Source organism: Carassius auratus, chromosome 50 (assembly GCF_003368295.1).
Source record: "Carassius auratus strain Wakin chromosome 50, ASM336829v1, whole genome shotgun sequence".
In the NCBI taxonomy this organism is placed as follows: Eukaryota; Metazoa; Chordata; class Actinopteri; order Cypriniformes; family Cyprinidae; genus Carassius; species Carassius auratus.
Window position 1 is genome coordinate 12,658,811 of NC_039292.1, and position 19,219 is coordinate 12,678,029.

Here is a 19,219-nt window from a genome sequence, read left to right on the forward strand (position 1 = left end):
TCACTCCTTTGATCAGATTGTTATGTGATTCGGTTTTCTTTGTGTTTTCTTCGCAGTCTACAGCCACATGAAGCAAGACAGAGATTATTTCGTCAATATTTTTCTGCCCTTTTTTTTTTTTTTTTTTTAGGAGCTGTAAACTTTTTTTAGCTGCAGGAAAAAGTCCCAGTTTTATGATTCCTTAGATGTACACCGGTGTCTCTTGACCAGTTAACAACCTGAACATGATGGCAGGCATAGTTTTCATGTTTATCTGTTGAAAAAAACGAAAGGAACATCATTTTAACAGCATTCGTGACAATATAGTAATACATTACATAATAAAAAAAATGAGTGCAAATATGCGAAAAGGATGATGACTCCGTGTGCTTACAATAAAGGTTGGTTTTATTTGACTCACGGCAAAAGACAGGAGTGTAAAGTACTAACTGTACAGTACTCGCGTATTATTTTGAGGGATTTGTACCGTACTTAAGTTCAGTTGAAACATGTAATTGGACTATTACTAATAATCAAAATATAAGTGTGTATATTGCCGTACCTCTCCTACAGATACTGAAAGGGCGTGGACAATTTTCTCATGCGCCATAGCGACCACACTCTGTCCGTTTATCTCAATTATTCTGTGGCCGACTCGCACTCCGCCCCTCTCCGCAATACCTCCACGCATCAGACTACAGATCTGCAATTCAACAGCAGGATGACTGCGTTAGACTGAAATTATTCACGATACAACCAAAAAAATCCCCTAACAATGCACATACACATCCGCTGATCAGATAAGCCGAGTTACTGTAATCAGACAGTCATGCATTAGACATTTGTTATTTTATAAACGTAATTTTCTTTTAGTGGTGTTGATCCTTGACACTTACTATGCCGTTCTGGACACTGAAACCCAGCTGGAATTGCAGGTCGGGTCTCTTTATGAGGACAGTAGTAACAGGAGGGCAACTCACTACACTTAGTTTCACCTGAACGTGATTCTTCAGGCTCTGAAACACACACGCATAGACACAGAAACGTGTGATACTGCAGTCTAATGACATGTATGTGTTGAGTACATGCTTAGATACGTCAAAACCTTGATGATGCCCTGACAGGCGGCGAGCGGCAGGCCCACCAGACTGGTGTCGTTGACCGCCATGATCTGATCGCCCACATTGAGTTTGCCGGAGCGGGCGGCAGGGCCGTTGTTCAGCATGCAGGCTAAGATGACGGTGGGCAGGATGGAGCCCCAGCCCGACTCCACGATCACCACACCCAGCATCTCACCCTTCTGCTTCTCTAGCTGAAGCTGAGCGCAGAAATATGATTCAAAATCAGGACAAATCCATAACGACTAAAGAGCAAAGAAAGAACTTAAAGAAGTCAGAAAACAGTGTAAAAAAAGGAACCAAATACTCCATTTATTAAACGAATATGGGGTGACAGGTGTTAACTGCTGTTAGAAGTATGATTTTAACACCATTGTGACGTAGCATGTGGCAGAATACCTAGCAAAATATATTATTTTAATTTACTGCAGGGGACCAGTGACACACCAGGATTTATTACTGCCATTTAATGGTATTTAACCATTTCATCATTGTGATCAGCATAAGCTGATAATTTTGCACATTTGAGTTTTGATATATTTGAATGAATAAATCCTTGAGAGCATTTTTTAACAAATATGGTGTTTTTTTATTAATTAATTAATTATTTTTAATTATTTTTTTGTTAATTTTTATTAATTAGAAATAATACAATACTTACATATAAAAATAAAATATATGAAATTTATACAATCTTTTTGTTCAAAATTGTTTTCATATATATATATATATATATATATATATATACAATTTATAGTTATATAATTAATAATTATTTAATATATTCATAATTAATATAAAAATTACATATAAAATGCATAAGTATTAAAAAATATTTTGATATATAAAAATATGAAATATATATTTAAATACATTTTTTATAGCTATATAATTACTTACATAGCTATATGCCATTTATTATCATTTAATATATGTATATTTTAATATAAAATAATTTACATATAGAAAAATATATATTACATATTAAGAATACATCTTATATATGAAGATTAAAAAATATTTTATACACACTATATACTGTGTGTGTATATATATATATATATATATATATATATATATATATATATATATACACACACACACAGTAAATGTACTATATATAATTTCTATATATTTACAAATTTTATATAATCATATCACCAATATAAAATAATTTATATAATTATATGCATTATATATATGCATAAATATACAGTATAGATAATTGTATAAATATCATTGATACACTGTATATCTACATACATATATTTATGTATATAATTGTTATAGTTACATACCTGTTAAATACATTCGATTCATAACAGCAAATATGTATATATATATATATATATATATATATATATAGGCCCCCTAATCTCTATTCTATCACCATCAGCACTGAAACACACACTGAACACAGGACAGTGGAAAGTGATAGGAATGCTTTAGGAAAGACTGGGAGAGTGGGATCTGGAAAAGGAGAGGCCAAACTTACAGGAGCATCACAACACATTTGAGTTTGATGTCTGGGACACAAAGCAGCTATGAATTATAGCTATGGGATGATGTTTCCAGTGCTATAATCACCTCTTTACAGTTTTCAGAATTGGAGAAATGGATGAGGTCATCATTATACATCTCCTGAGTGTTCAGGATATCACTGTAGTCTTTCTGGCTGAGGTCCTTGGGATTGATCCCATTGGCTCGGAGGAACTCTTGGTAGGCCATGCTGAACGCCTGACCGATGGACTGTGCGATGAGCTGGGCCTGTGAGGGAGGAGAGAGAGGCCAAGCACTCAGAGACAGGAGGATACTTGACCACGTGAAGACATCTCAGAGCGAGAGAGTGCTTGAGTCAAATCGAGAGGGTGGAAAAGAGTCAAAACATGCCGTTACATGAGCACCACATGAACACAAGGAAGAACAAACACAAAACCACCAGGAATCATTCAGACATTCACACAGTTACACACGCCTGACTGTTTAGTCATTATTTAGGCTAATTTGATAATGCCACCAAAAATAGTTCCTGTTTACTAAATACTGAGTTAACTATGGCTTATTGAATATTAAATATTATATATTTGTTTGGTCAGATTTTGGGCTATTTTGATAATGCTTTCAGCTTACATCAATAGAGTTTATTTATTATATAATAATCTTAAATATTTATTATCGAATGCAATATATTGTTTAGTAATTTTTTTTGGCTAATTTGACCATTTGTTCAGCTACCAAAAACAGTGCTTGTTTAGTAAATACAGATGTTAAATATTGCTTATCGAATATTCAATGACATATTTGCCTAGTTATTATTTAGGCTAATTTGAAATATTATATATTTGTTGAGTAATTATTTTGGCTTTCGGCTACTGATAACATTTTTTTATTAAATTTTGATACTGAGTACAGTACATTTAAATGTTACATATTATATATTTGTTTTGAAATCATTTGGGCTAATTTGATAATGCTTTTCCCACCAATGAAAGCACTGTTGTTGTTTTAGATGTAGGAAATATTAATAAATTAATATTCCTATTAAATATTAAACATTTGTTTAGTAACTGTTTAGGCTAATCATACAAATTTGAAGACAATAAATACAGCTACAGATACTTTTTATATTAATTATTAATATGAAATATTGCTTACTGGATATTAAATATTATATGTTTGTTTAGTAATTAGGCTAATTCAGTAATGATTTCAGTCACACAAGAAAAGTTTGGTTGTTTATTAAATGTTAAAAACAGCTTATTCAATATTAAATATTACATGTTGTTTATTAAATAATTAAGCTAATTTGATAATGCTTTTAACTAACATGTGTGCCAAGTAATTTCCCCATGCCTACATCTATTAACTTAAGTTAAAATTTTTGAATTTCCTGCAAACCTGCATTAAATTTTTTTAATCATTGCATAAATGTGAAGAATGTAAGATCATTCCATTATTTTATTATGGGTACATATATTATTTAGAAGGTACCAATCAGCACTGACATAAGGACAGATTTATTATGCAATTTTGGATTGTTAGATTTAAGCCTAAGTGTGTAGTTTCTGTGCTACTTGCATGAAAAAGCTTGCAATTGCAAAAATAATGTAAAATCCATGGCCATTAGTTGAAAACAAACAAACAAACAAACAAACACACACAAAACACTTAAGCTTTAATCTTTTCTCTCGAAATCCAATTCATGGCAATCATTATCATTCACACTATTTGTTATTATAAGATCAATCTCACATCCTCTGACTCAAAGACGTAGCACATCATGCGGTACTGCTTCCGACTTTCTGTGCCGAGGCCTGAATCTGTGCAGTCGAGCGAGGAGGCATTCGACAGACGCCTGCGAGCCATCAGGACCACCACCTCACCGATGTCTGCGATGTAAGAGATGGTCCGGAGGGCGTTGTCCATCAGCGTCTCCTGTGAACAAGGACCAGGAGTCAGTCAATGAAATGTACGCAAGCATTAATTCTCTAAACTGCCCTTTACTGTAAATCCAGTTCTTTTAAAGTGAAAAGTGTTAAACATCTGCAACACAGCTCTGAAAGTACATTTGACCAAATATTGTATATATTCACATAATTACCAGTGTTAAATGAAATATACCTACCTGTGTGTCGGCATTGAGCACCTTGATGGCCTTGGTTGAGATGAACAAGTCAATCTCTGTCAAGCTCTGAGCTTCACCCTCTACAGACTAAAAATAACAGTGTCATCTAGTGGACTGAGAGGGGACGTCTGACAATGTTCTGTTCCCACAAAATATTAAACCATAAAGCACATTTCAAGCAACGTTCGTTCACGAGAGCCTTGCCAAGGCAGCAGAAATATTCCAATATTTTTGTGTGGGGAATCTTATAAAATACCTTAACACAGTCCACGGCTTCTTGAGCTTGCTTCATGCGCGCGCTTTTGGACGGGTTTCTGTCAGAGAGCAGCTGGGTCGAGCCGAGGTAGTTTGCAGCAAAGATTATTCCATTGATGAGGTCTTCTGGCTCACATGGACCAGGGACTAATAAACATTTGTAAAGAGCAGGATAAACAACTAGACTAATAAAACACCTGAAATTTAAGCTAATACTCTGAACCTAACTCTAATATCAATACTATTCCAATTATCAACAAACAGACTGATGCATCTTTTAAGTCTTTAAAAAAAGGTTTGAGTCATAATATTCAGTTTTTGGTCAATAAAACAGAACTTACTGTCCACAAAGCTTGGGAAAGAGGGATTTCTCTGGGCCTGCTGAAAAGCAAAACAATGTTTAAGTTACAGATCCTGTTACAGGTTATAACTTGTCCCATAGCATGTACTCTATTATTATGGTTCAGCATATAACTAGTTAACGTGCCAGTCTCTTTTGTCCAGATGGTGGCCATGTACAACTTTCCTCTGGACTACTCTGAGAAACCAGTAGAAACATTGAAACAGAAAATTATTATATTTTGATTATAGGTACAATTTATAATTGACATGACAAGACATAATTATTGTTGAAAGCATAGGAATGATACAAAAAATGTGTGGATATCACTTTTATTTTGTCCATAGCCAGTCCCGTTGTAGCAGTTACAGTTTCACCTTTCAAGGGTCCAACAATTGATAATTTAGATGTGGATATACTTGGATATATTAAGGTTTACAGATTTTGAGGAGTATACATATAAGCAGAAACAGGACAACTCAATTTAAAGGGAATGTAATCACAAACTTTGTGTCCCTGTATACAAACATGAGCTAAATTGGTAGACTTAGCATACACATAATTAGCTTCAGTTTTTGGAACCAAATGGCTAATGGTTTATATATAAAACAGCAATGTTGTGTTGTTTTCCCAATAACCACTTTTCCACTCTTTATTGGACCACTGTTCGGTGGCTGAACATTAATCTAGTCTATTATTTAGACAAATCTTCAAATCTGACTGGACACCTGTCCATGGTGTTTCCCTCACTGGTGGCCCGAGATACTGGGATAGGCTCCAGTATCCCTGACGCCCTGCAGAGGACAAGCAGTTTGAAGAATGGATGGAAATCTTCAAATCTCATAAGAGAGGACTGTCTGATGTTTGTCTAGAACAGTGGTTCCCAACCTTTTTCAACTCGCGGCCCACACAACCAAACACATATGTTTGCGCGGCCCACTTCAAAAAAATTAACTGACCCCGCTATTGTTGGGTTAATAACTTAGTACTCAGAAGCTAGATTTTAAACTATATTTATTGAATAAACTAGGGCTGTGCGATATGGACAAAAAAAAAAAAATTTGCGATTTTTTTGATCAATTTTGCAATTGTGCTTTTACAGTCATAAATGCATTCAGGATTCATTTGAAACATATTTCCAAAAGAAAACCAATCAGAGCTTTATCAAAAAGATGTAACATCTCTAGAACAGACATAAGTCAAAATTATCACTATAGTGAAGATGTAAAAAAATGTATAGACTTGTGGCAAAAAAAAAAAATCCTGTATACAGGGACTTTTTTTTCTTTTTTGCCATGCATTGTTCATAGAGCTCATTGTAGCGATGCCTCAGGTGTTTGCAGTGTGTGTATGCGGTCAGCAGTGAGAGCGCATAAATATAACGCGAAAGCACATTAAAATAATGCACGAGTGCGAATCTCTCTGTTCGCAGCAGATTTCCTTTGCTCTGTCACAAAACCGGTCGTGCTTGTTCAGATACACGCTGCTTTGCGAGGAGAGAGTGTGCACACTTAAAACGTGTCTCCTCTCACTTAAACTGCATCCTGTTCACTAACAAATTCACTCTATGCTCATGTGTTAGACATTAATTATTTTCACATGTTTTTATTTCTAGCTTTTTACTGCAGTGAGAACGCTCTGATCCGTCAACATTGGCTCAGAAAAAAGGCGCATCACAGACAGTGTGTGAACCTGGAGTTAGGCATATGCGCACGCTCAAATCATGATTTTAGGACGTTTTCTTTTAATCGCACAGCCCTAGAATGGACTGGAAATGAACAGAAAATAATTGGCGGCCCACCTGCAATACCACCGCGGCCCACTAGGGGGCCGCGGACCACAGGTTGAAAACCACTGGTCTAGAAGAAGCCGGACCACTGATACAAGTCTGGTGCAATGCTATCAAAAGCCAAGAACAGGCTAAGACAAGAACAGGATGTCCAATCAACATGCAAAACGACCATTCACCTTTTTTTTGTGTGTTAAAACATGTAAATCTAGAATAAATGCTGGAACAATAACAAGGATTCATTCACATGGATTCACAAGCTCCCCTGCAAGGAGAAAGCAGACTTCTTGACAGTGAGTAAAGTATTCTGCAGAGTTACCTGTTCCTGATTAGGCTTTGTCTTCTCCTTTTCACCAGGTTTGGTCAAGTCTTCATGTAGCCGTTTGTCTGGGGTATGTACAGGTGTATTAACATGGGCTCTGGATTGGCTGCTTCTCACGTCTGATGATGTTGAAGAGGCCCTGGAACTATCAGGAGCCTCTTTCCCATTATTGGTCGGATCAGATGCACCTTTGTTTCTCCCAGAGTTGTTTGGAGAAATTTTGAGTTTGGTCTTAACTCTGTTCTCAATCTGCTCAACATCCCCAATGATCTTTCTTTCTATTCCACCCTTTGGTTTATGACTACAAACGGGATGGTCCTGTCCTGTGTTTTTGCTGTCTTCAGGACTTTTACTTTGCTTGTGTGGAAGTTTCCCATGTCTGTCCCTGTCATCCTCTGTAGAGTATTTTAGCAAATGTCTTTTTTTCCAAACGCCTCTGTCCTCTGGATCTGCGAACTTAGCGTTATTGCTGACCTCACTACCATCCTGGTTAGTGATGTCTGTGTTGTGTACTCTCTTCGACTGATGTGCTCCGTATCTGAAACTTTGTCTAGGGTCTCCTCTACCTTCTGTGACCACAGGGACATCACAATCTTTTGGACAGTCACTGGCACACTCTTCCCGAACCCTTTCCATTTGATTTCTAGGAGGACAACTTGATCCTCGAGGGACATCCCTTACGTGTTTGGGGATGTCCTGATTCCTTCTATAGTTTCTAAGTGCATCACTTTCTTGACCCAATTTAGCACAACTGGAATCTTGAGGACGACTTCTGCCATCTCTGGGAAAGCTGTCAGCACCTTTATTTGGGATCTCATTGTTGTTCAACTCTGCTTCTTTCCCTTCGCAGTGAAAAAACCCAACAATGTCTTCTTCTTCACTGTCCTCCTCTTCTGCTTCTTCCTCTGTCTCTTCTTCATCTTCCTCATCCTCAGCCATGGGGGCTTGTATGAAGGTTGTCTCGGTGATAGGCTCTGGACGTTTGTAGACCATTGCTGTTGCGTCTTCCTGCAGAACCTTGTAAAAGCCCTCTGTATGTTCCCAAGCCTCCTTTGGTTTAGAGATATCCTGGACATCCCGAGACGTGCCAGGACACTCGGCTCCATCCGCGCCTTCATGGCAATCCATTCCTTCCATGTAGCTTTCATCTTCAGGACAACAGTGGACATAGTAGGTCATCCTGTCTGCTTCGGTTTGCAGTTCTTCATCTTCCTCGTAATCATGCTCCTCTTCTTCTTTCTCTTCCCCTGATACGACATTATCATACTCGGACAGTGAGTCCTCCTCCATGCTGTCCTGTTGAAGAGGGCTTTCGCCTTGGATAGAGTCGTCCTCAGACCCATCACTTAGACAGACCCTAGCGGTCACAAGTGAGGGTGGCTGGATGTCCAGCTTTTCCTCGGGAACTGGATCAACTCCATCTCCAGAGAGCTTTTCACTTCCCTCAGGAGCACTGCTAGAGGCTGACGGGATGAGCTCTGAAACAATGGCTCCGGTCCCCGATCTTCTCCTGAGAGCCATGACTGGCCTTCATCAGCCTCGCAGAAGTGGGATTCTGTCAGCCCTGAAACAAAGTATGTAAAATGTAAGTTAAAAAGTGGCATATTTGATTGAAATTGGTTTTGGTGAGTATTTATTAACTTGGTGACAGTATAAGGAATCGATTTAAATCAAAGACATACAAACGATCTACTAAGTGAACATCATCTAACTACGTTTATCTACTCTCTCCAGAAATCAATACTCCACATTTTAAACCACTAAAATTAATTTCTAGAATCAAAATTAGTGCTGTCACTAACGTCGATTAATCTGATGATTGAGTATCCAGATCTTTTTTTTTGTTGGAATAAAAATAGACCTAAGTTAACAATATACTTTAAAATGACTAAAAAACACATATAACAGCAATAAGCCAATAAATTATTGGTTCAAACAAAATATAAAAAGCAGGTAATCATATGGTTTTATTGAACAAAACAGTTAAAATACACAATGTAACAAAGCAATATGATCATAACTATTATTTATGTTTTTTATTTAACTATTTTTACACATTTTAGTGCAATCTATTGCTCATTTAATATTGACTGAACAATATTTTACTCAAATGTCCACTTAATATTTAATATTTGGCCAATTCTTTATGACAGAAATGCTACAGACACTGTTATTTCTTGAAAAAAAAAAGCATATGGACATCAAAACATGCAAACTAATGTAGTAATAGTTTAAATATTTTATTTTGTGTGGAGCAGCATTTACTGTGAACAGAGCCGTAATCTACAAGCATGTAAATAAAGTGCATATTAAACCTATACATATAGACAGATACATGTATAATAAACACAATTCAAAATACAATTTCATGGCCAGTAAATTATACATTTTCTGAATTTGACGGGTCCAAAAGTTATTTTTGGTCCCTTAGTATAACATACTAACCAATTGTGCAACATATAGCCTAACAATAACCAAGTAGAGATCAAGGAATTCTCAAAATGTATGCATTTGTTATTTGGCACAACACACTATGCATTGGAACAAAGTGTGCTAATATCCACAAACTGATCAGATAGCATCATTCTATATGCAGTTTACACCTACACCTTGACTTTGTAGTTCACGAGCTGTATTAAAACCTCTAAGGAAAACAACCTCATCCAAATCAAACACAGTACACCACAGCATCAGGGAGACAGATTTGCACAGTTCAGCAGGTGCATCAGCAGGAAACATGCTGATATTTTCCTGCACTCCAGGGATTCCTCGCTATTGATAAGAAGCATCAGATTCCCAGTGGAAATACAGCCTCCTGTTTTTGATTCTGACTCACTTAATTTGTCCCCTTATACAACAAAAGCTTCCTTCACCCACAGATGGAATGATATTTTAGTTTAAATCTTAATCATTATCCGTACTGAAAATCGGGAAAATCTGGTGATCTTGGCAACACTTACCTACATAAGACCCAAAAAGCAGCATGAGGGCAGTGGAATCAAACTCAGTTTTAGACTAAGCAACTGAACAAAGTTTGAAACAACCTTTAAGCACGGTTTAAGTGTCAAAATATTTTTGCAGGCCATTGTATTGCTAAATATTTAAGCATGGAGATTCAGGGATAGAGTTATGTTTTTTCAGCTGTTGTTGAGATCAGTTTGCTAATCTATCTGCAGTTAATATGGTTTATATAAAGTAGCAAAGTAAATAGATTTTTATTCCTCATAAATTAGCCAACTCGCACTTTGCAGCTTCACAGAAACTATGGAAATTGGCCCAGACCTTAAAAGAAAAAACAGCAAGTCTAAGCTGAAAATGCAGGCTTGGTCAAAGCATGTAAATCGAACACATTAGTATCGCTATTAGATCAGCAAGCAACTTCTAATTGGTTAATATACCTGTTTACCTCAATGTTCCTTTATGTTCAGTGACTATCAATGAATTTGCAGTGTTTCTTTTCTCCATAGGGTCTAAATTGTAGAGCTTTCTTATACAGCATTGCAGAAATGTGCCTTTATTTCTTATTTATGTGAAAATCGTTCCCACATATTTTGCCCACTAAATTTCCATGGCATTTACAGAGGTTAGTAACAATACTTTTCTATGTTTTGAGATTTATGATTCATGATTCACCGTAAATTTCCATGACTTTCTAAGATTTAAAATCTTTACATTTTTAAATGTAAATTTCCAAGACTTTTCCAGGCCTAGAAACCACATATTTAAAATGACAAACCTGATTCCAAAAAAGTTAGGACACTGTACAAACTGTAAGTAAAAAAAGGATTGGAATAATTTACAAATCTCATAAACTTATATTTTATTCATAATAGTATATAGATAACATATCAAATGTTGAAAGTCAAGAGACATTTTGAAATGTCATGCCAAATATTGGCTCATTTTGGATTTCATGAGAGTTACACAGTCCAAAAAAGTTGGGACAGGCAGCAATAAGAGGCCGGAAAAGTTAAATGTACATATGTATATATATATATATATATATATATAAGGAACAGCTGGAGGAGCAATTTGCAACTTATTAGGTCATTTGGCAACATGATTGGGTATAAAAAGAGCCTCTCAGAAGTCAAGATTGGCAGAGGTTCTAGGTGGTCAACCAGTTTGGTCATAACTAGTCAAAAGTAATCAGCGGGCTTCTTTTAAAGGGGTTTTTGCCACTTCCTTATGGTCAGGCTGGTAGACCATTTAGAGCAACCAGCTAAAACCAGCTTGACCCATCTGGCCAGGCTGAGAGACCAGTTTAAACCAACTAAGACCAGCTTAGGCTAGGTTTGGCTATTTTTGTAGTTGTTGTTTTGTTTTTAGCAGGGAAAAGACCATGAAAGCAGTTTATGCAGGTTTGAGTTGCTTTTCAGCATGGTGGATTGGAGGTTAGGAATGCTGTTGATTTGTTTTTGTTTTTTTATACAGCTATTGCCATATGTGCCATCTTCACACAACATTCTTTCAATTTAGAATTTTAAATACTTTGAAAAGTTTCTCAGTGACCCTCCTTCAGCACTAAATAAGCCTAATATCCAGCGGTTCTGACGTCACCCATTCTCCCAGTGATCTCGACTCTCGAGACGGAATTACTCCAACATAACATCTACCAGGACTCCTCTCAACCCAAATTAATACAAACTTCTAATCCTTAAAAGCGAGGACAAAATGTTTCTGCACATAATAACATCAAAGGAAACATTTGGCCGTCTCATATGCAGAGAATATAGCAATACGTCGCCGTTTCATTGTCACTGAGACGCCACATGCTTGTGCACTCACTCACACGACAATAGCGTGGCGATGAGAATTAGCAGGATATGCATTTTGTCTTTCAGTGCAGTTAATATAAAACTGACTCAAATCGAAGAGGCTACCATATCTTTTAATACCGACGACAAGCTTTAAAAAAGAAGTGCTTACCGGAGCCAGTTTGGCGTTGCGCAGCCAAATATGATTTCGTTGTCTTCCTCAGACATTTACAGGGCGAATGTTAGGACATGTCTTTGACGCACCACAGATGCTGAGGAGCGTGGATGTAGCTAAACACACACCCTCAGCATCCCGGGACAGTGAGGCGCTTTATGAGTTTTTTTTTTTTTTTTTTTTTTTTAAAGAGACAGACATCATAGCAAAGAGTAGGCTACTAGCAAAACCCCTTTTAGCACACATCACTGAGACATCTATTTGACGTTTGCAAGATGTTTTTTTCGAGGATTTTTTCATATGCAATATAGGATGTTTCCTATCAGATGTCAAAGACGTTCAGAAAATGTCTTTAAAATGTTCATGATTTAGGATGAATGTAATACTGACATCTTAGAGACATCTAGCTGCTGTTTGTACACAGCAGATGCTTTCCAGATTAGAGCAAACCCTAAAAAATAGGTCTTGCAGATGTCAAATAGACATGTCCCCTTCTTGGACCTGGGTGCATTTTTGTATTTATGTATTCATGTTTTCTTAATCCTGCTCCAGCTGAATTTCTGACCATTACCATGATTTTTTTGTGTCCTGTGCTCCTGCAAACATTCTAAGCGTTTCTCTTGAATAGACTTCCATATTCTGTTAACCTGGTCTCTGCGCTTCCGGTGTTGTGCCCAATTTCGACCCCCTGCCGAATTATTACCCCCCTTGTTCAAGTCGCTACCTGATTGCCTAATCCTAACCCCACCCCTAATCCTAACCCCTCCCCCACACCTACTCCTGAACCTATTACCTAGGTGGGTAATAATTCGGCAGGGGGTCGAAATTGGGCACAACACCGGTTTAAGCGTTTTCGTTAAATTGGAAGCATTTTTGCTCTCGATGCCTTGAAAGTAGATACCAATGATTATCATAACCAATGTCCATCACATATGCAGAATGATGTCTAAAAGTTTTCTAGTTTTATTCTTTTCACTATCATTTATAGGCTATATAAAAAAATGAATAAAACATCAACAACAAAAACAGCTAGTTTAAATGATTATCTTAACAGTCCATAGATATCGCTATTATTTATTTCGGCTGTTAGCGCGTTCTCCAACAAGTGGAAGCAATGAGACCTGTTTTCCAGGGTTTGTCAGGTGATGTTCAACCTATACACTATTTTTGCGCATCAGGGATCCGCTATCAATGTGCGGAGTATTTAAATCTCTTTTGAATGAGCGCTTACTGTTCACTGTTTCACTTTTGATTTAGCGATCACACGTGGTCTGAAGGAAGATCAGATAATTTTCAATGAGCACAGGATCTGTTGAGCAGCAAATCCTTACATTTGAATGAAATGCTTGTATTGCATTCAAGGGAAGTCACTAGTAGAAAGGTGGTGACAAATACAATTAATGGGGGCCCATGACTGATGTCTGTGTCCTTAATGTTAATCCAAGAAATCAAAACAAGACCACTCACTGCTCTTGGCTGAATAAATTTTGAAATCTTAACAAGAACTAGCCTAATCTATATTTAATTTATACAGTGAAGGCTATGCAATGCTATTTTCCATTTGATTATTCGGTTTCTGTACCTGAATGTCTCCAAACATGAAAAAAATAAACATTGTTTAATTTCTGTTTTTGTTCTATTGATTTATTTGTGCTATTAACTCACAATTTCAAAAAGGGCACATAGATGCAACCTTCACCAGCTACGGCCCTGATTCTACCTTTGATAAAACTGTGCTAAGTTACCTTTGTAAAGAAGGGGCAAACGGTAGGAAGCTTTTTAGCTGTGTTTATGATCAGCTGTAAAATATGTATTTTATATATGGAAATAACATATTTTGAGTTTTGATATTTGGGATTTACTTACTTTGTGGCTTTCGGTATCACTTTATCCACCAACCAACCACACCTCAACACCCCACCTGCACCACTGACCTCTTTTAGGAAATCCAAAATATGGTCACCCCAAAATAGATGTATCATTGATGTACATTTGCTATCACGGTATGACCACAAGGCTTACACACATGGACTAAAAGCTTCAAAAATCGAATAAACTGATACGATTTAAGTATTTAACACTTTTCTTATATTACGCCGTTTATTGGGTTTTAAGAGAGCCATGCCTTATATATGTGACTGAGGGCCTTTATTTTGACATTTCTGTTAGTCTTCGCGCGGTGTGTGTGCTTCACGCGCTCGTGCCCCTCAGCTGGTCCGACATCATGGCGGACGCAGATTCTTGGGGTAAGAATCTCATTAAAGTCTACCGTTAATTTTATTTTCTGACCTTACGAATTTATATTAACATGTTTTATCCAATAGACTGTCATCATGAATCACGGCTGTCATTAAGTAATCTGTCTAAACGCGCTGTTATTGTCCAGATGCTGATAGTTTCGAGCTCGAGGAGCCTCTCAAAAAGGCGGCAGTTCGTGACAAATGGGAGGGCGAGGATGAAGACGACGACGTCAAAGTTAGTAGCGAACGCTTTATTTGTCGTTCGCAAATCAAAATGTGTGTTTACTCTGTAACAGCTGAGAAAGTCTCTCATCTGTCGAGAAGTAACAGTTAGCTAACTCTTGCTAGCTGCTCTTGCTAACTCAAGAGTGTCAAAACAGAGCGATGAGGATGAGTTTTAGCGTAATATAGGTCCATTAATTTGTGGTTTAAACAATTTTTCCATGTAACTTAGGATAATTGGGATGATGACGAAGAAGAGGAAAAGGACGAGGAAAAAAAGTCAGGTACAGTGACATGAAATACATAATTTGGTAGCTGACAAACGGAACATTGTTGTTTTTTTCCCCCCCAAAATGTATTTTAACCTCGTATTTATAATTTTATTTTTTATCAGTTGACTTCTAGTTCTCTGAATTACTTATATTTATAATATTTAAGCATAGATTTTGTACTTTACATTTGTTCATAGCTAATTAAACACCAAATTATCACTAACATTTTAAAATGGCTTGAAAATTATTCACACATTAACATTATATGTTTATACATTTTCAGCTGTACTTCAAGTTGTAATGTTCTTTGAGGTTTGTAATCTTTGAGGTTTAACTTTTTTTTTTCTCGCATACAGAAACTAAACCTACAGAAAAGAAGAAACTCAGCGAAAAAATAAAGGAAAAGGAAAATTTACAAAGAAAAAAACAAGAGGAGCTCCAAAAACGAGTGAGTGCGGACAATATTTAATTAAGCCTGTTTCTCAGTAACAAGTAATGCTGTATGTGTAATGCTGAACATTGAAAGCATTGTTATATTTACAGCATTTTGTAACTGTAATTTTTAATTTTTTATATACATAGACTACCGTTCAAACGTTGGAGGTAAGTAACATTTTTTTTAAGAAATCAATACTTTTTAAAAAGATTTCCATTTCAAATAAACGTTCTTTTTAACTTTTTGTTCATTAAAGAATTCTGAAAAAATGTGTGTGTATATATATATGAATGTACATGTATGTATGAAGGATCATGTGACACTGAAGACTGGAGTAATAATGCTGAAAACACAGGAATATATTACATTTGAAAATATATTCAAATAGAAAACAGTTCTTTTAAATTGTAATATTTCTGTTTTTACTGCATTTTCAATCAAATAAATATAGACTTAAAAAATCTTACAGACCCCAAACATCTGAATGGTAGTCTATGTATTGTCTGATTGTTAACTCATACCTTTATTAGTATCATAAGTGTGATTGAAGAATATACCAACACTTTTACTAACTGTAATTTGTTTAAATAGTTAGAGGAGTCAAAAAACAGCACAGAACTCACACCAGAAGAGGAGCTGGCAGAAAAACTTAGAGTGAAAAAACTACAGGAAGATTCAGACTTAGAACTAGCAAAAGAAGTATTCGGTAAGTGCTCTCCAGATCCACATGTTTACCCATAATAAGCCCAAATCATTAACTTTTATTCTTGTTTGTAGGTGTAGTATCAAATAATGTTTCAGGAATTGATGCAATGAGTCCCTCTACAAAAGAAGACTTCACAGAGTTTGAGCGGTTGCTAAAAGAAAAAATTTCTTCCTGTGAGAAATCAATACACTATTCCAGCTTTTTAGAGTCACTATTTAGGGACCTGTGTCTTTCATGTAAGTATATTTAATTTTTGATCGTTCTGTCAGTCATAATATGATTTATGTATCACTTCATGACATTTTTCGGTTTTGCAGTGGAAGTTGATGACTTGAAGAAAATTAACAATTCTCTAACAGTGTTACTAAGTGAAAAACAGAGACAAGAAAAGGTATGAAATTTATTTATAGGAATCGTTCTCCCAAAATGTTTTAAATGTGCAGAGAATGTATTCACCCTCTGGCCTTTCAAGATAAAGATGTGTTTATTTCTTCATTTCAACAGATTTGGAGAAATGTAGCGGTATATCACTTGTTCACCAGTGGATCCTCTACAGTGAATGGGTGCCGTCAGAATGAAAGTCCAAACAGCTGATAAAAACATCACAATAATCCACAAGTCATCCACAACACTCCAGTCCATCAGTTAATGTCTTGAGAAACAAAAAGCTGCGCGCTTGTAAGAATAAAATCCATCATTTTCATAAACTTAAACCCGTTGCTTCTGTCTAAAATAGACTTCTCCATCCATAATGTTACTTTTTCTAGTAAAAAAAATCCTCTTATCTGAATCAGGAGAGAAATATGAAACAAAACTAAACAAATGTGAGACAACAACAGCAGATGGCCTTTCTCACTGTAGGAAGCGTTATTATGGATTATTTACTCCTATTTTGGCCAGGAGCGACAGTTTGAAAATTATAAACGTCTTAACGATACATTTGTTTCTTACAAACACACAGCTTTTTGCTTCGCAACACTTTAACTGATGGACTGGAGTGGTGTGGGTTACTGTGATGTTTTTATCAGCTGTTTGGACTCCCATTCTGATGGCACCCATTCACTGCAGAGCATCCACTGGTGAACAAATGATGGAATTATAGATTTCACCAGATCTGTTTTATCTGGTTGGACGGAGTACATTTTTTGCAAATGTTTATTTATGGGCAAGCTATTCATTTAATATCAAACAATTACTAACTCAAGGAATTTTTTTTTCTCAATGCTTTATCCTTTTTATGTAAAATGTTTTGTTTACTCCTATATACCACACCATATGTACTATTTGTAATTTTAATTTTTTTAATATATATTTTTTGTTTGATAGGCAAACAAAGGTAAAAAGAAAAAGAAGGGAGTTTTACCAGGAGGAGGTTTAAAAGCCACAAAGAGAGATGATCTCGCAGACTACGGGGAGTTCGGCGGAGGCTATGCACAAGACTATGAGGATTTCATGTGACCAAGGCTTAAGCCATTGCTAGTGTTTGCCGATTGCTGAACCACAAACCTTAACAGCATGACCTTACCCTTCAGTCAAGCCCACTACCAGAACCATGCTAGAATACTCTGAACACCATCCCACGCAATGCACACTCTCCCTTCAAAGAGGTTATGCAGAGAATCAATTAACTGCAGTATTTGTCTTTAATCTGTGAATTCAGGTCAATGTTTGTCGGTATAATAAACCTGATAAAATGGGGCCCTTTTCACAAAAGTGAATCTGCAGCATCAATTAATCATCACAGTCCAGGCAACAAAGAGTGTTATTGTTCGGTGACTGCTATGTCCTGGAAATAAATGACATTCTATGCAAATTTCAGTCCGGATTGATCTATCGTCGTATCCGCTTCAGTCGGTTTCCTTTATGAATGGGATGTTCCTTTCGTAAACCAAGTCGATTAACTCAACCTATACAACCTACAGTGGTGATATGGTAGTCACCTGGTTTATAAATCATGTCTACAATCAGAGTTTCATTTTTTGTTCATAGACTACAGTGAGCTCATTTGTTTAGATAAGTAAATTTATAGTGTAGCGTACCTAATTGAAGCAGAATGCTTTGAAAATAACACCTTTTTGTTTGTAGCTCGTAAAGCATTCCATGAAAAGTCTAAGACCATAAGTATCACCCCTGAACCATTTGGAAGATATATTGCAGTGTTATTAGCATTACCTAAATTTTGCAGAGCGAAATATGTGAATATTTACAAATATAACACGTTTTCAGTGCAGCACATTATGCAGTTACTCATTTGACCTCAACTATGCCAGCAATGAATGAGTGTGATCTGCTAATGTATAAGGGATCGAACATTGACATGGGGTCTTTTCAGGTGTTGTTTGACTTTCCATTTTTTTGACAACTTACAGTGATCGACATGAATCATAGAGACTTATGATCAGTGAAGCCGATGATAGACTGCACTGTTTTATAAAGATCTAATTTAATAAAAGTTGCTTAAAATCCATCGCTTGTCTTTTTTGCTTCTTATATTGTCTTTTTATCTTAGCTGAGGAATGGATCATAATTATGTGGTAATTGACAGAATAAAATGCTGTTCATCAGACCTAAAGCTATAGTTGACCCAAAAATTAAAACTAATAATTTAGTCACCCTTTAGTTGCTTCAAAACTGCATTTGTTTTTGTTTTTCTGTTGAGTACACAAGGTATTTTGAAAGATGTTGGCAACCAAACAATGTTTTTCCATACTATGGAATTCAATGGCTACCGTCAACTTAAGGGGGGGTAAATAATGACAGATTTTTTTTTTTTATGTAATTTTGAATCATTTGATTGAGTCTTTTATTCTTTGCAAGAATTTATCAATGATAAATCACTGACTAGGAATTTGTATTAAGAAAGTAAATAGGGTCATCTTTATTGTACTTTGCATTAATTTAACCAAAAAAAAAACCTGGAAAAAATTGCATTAATGCAAAATGTTATCGTCTAATAATTTTATCTACAGTAGTTGTTTAAGTA

General features: G+C 36.1%; 2 protein-coding genes across 3 annotated transcripts; one reads left to right on the plus strand and one right to left on the minus strand.

Moving 5' to 3' along the window:
- Positions 1 to 109: 109 nt before the first annotated feature.
- On the minus strand, positions 110 to 12,527 carry LOC113067048 (amyloid-beta A4 precursor protein-binding family A member 2-like). Its single transcript, XM_026239264.1, has 11 exons — positions 12,358 to 12,527; positions 7,426 to 8,992; positions 5,319 to 5,358; positions 4,979 to 5,124; positions 4,723 to 4,809; positions 4,350 to 4,532; positions 2,685 to 2,864; positions 1,085 to 1,297; positions 876 to 995; positions 542 to 682; positions 110 to 253 (listed from the first exon to the last, which is right to left on the minus strand). The coding sequence occupies exons 2-11, from the start codon at positions 8,947 to 8,949 to the stop codon at positions 182 to 184; spliced, it is 2,706 nt and encodes a 901-aa protein (XP_026095049.1). The 5' UTR covers positions 8,950 to 8,992; positions 12,358 to 12,527; the 3' UTR covers positions 110 to 181.
- A 1,994-nt stretch (positions 12,528 to 14,521) lies between these two features.
- On the plus strand, positions 14,522 to 18,703 carry LOC113067051 (eukaryotic translation initiation factor 3 subunit J-A-like). Of its 2 annotated transcripts, XM_026239268.1 has the most exons (9): positions 14,522 to 14,606; positions 14,747 to 14,835; positions 15,055 to 15,106; positions 15,451 to 15,542; positions 15,677 to 15,697; positions 16,122 to 16,236; positions 16,308 to 16,472; positions 16,554 to 16,627; positions 17,563 to 18,703. In XM_026239268.1, the coding sequence occupies exons 1-9, from the start codon at positions 14,585 to 14,587 to the stop codon at positions 17,692 to 17,694; spliced, it is 762 nt and encodes a 253-aa protein (XP_026095053.1). In that variant the 5' UTR covers positions 14,522 to 14,584; the 3' UTR covers positions 17,695 to 18,703. The 2 variants fall into 2 exon arrangements, with proteins under 2 accessions (XP_026095053.1, XP_026095054.1); XM_026239269.1 differs by lacking the exon at positions 15,677 to 15,697.
- The last annotated feature ends 516 nt before the right edge of the window (positions 18,704 to 19,219 follow it).

Bases quoted from the DNA above. Each gene is read 5' to 3' on its own strand.
- LOC113067048 (XM_026239264.1), bottom strand. From the start codon at position 8,949: ATGGCTCTCAGGAGAAGATCGGGGACCGGAGCCATTGTTTCAGAGCTC. The intron at 5,359-7,425 runs GTAACTCTGCAG...TTTGCTTTTCAG, and splicing joins CAAAGCCTAATCAGGAACAG to CAGGCCCAGAGAAATCCCTC. The intron at 5,125-5,318 runs GTAAGTTCTGTT...AATGTTTATTAG, and splicing joins TTTCCCAAGCTTTGTGGACA to TCCCTGGTCCATGTGAGCCA.
- LOC113067051 (XM_026239268.1), top strand. From the start codon at position 14,585: ATGGCGGACGCAGATTCTTGGG. The intron at 14,836-15,054 runs GTTAGTAGCGAA...CATGTAACTTAG, and splicing joins ATGAAGACGACGACGTCAAA to GATAATTGGGATGATGACGA. The intron at 16,473-16,553 runs GTAAGTATATTT...TCGGTTTTGCAG, and splicing joins TAGGGACCTGTGTCTTTCAT to TGGAAGTTGATGACTTGAAG.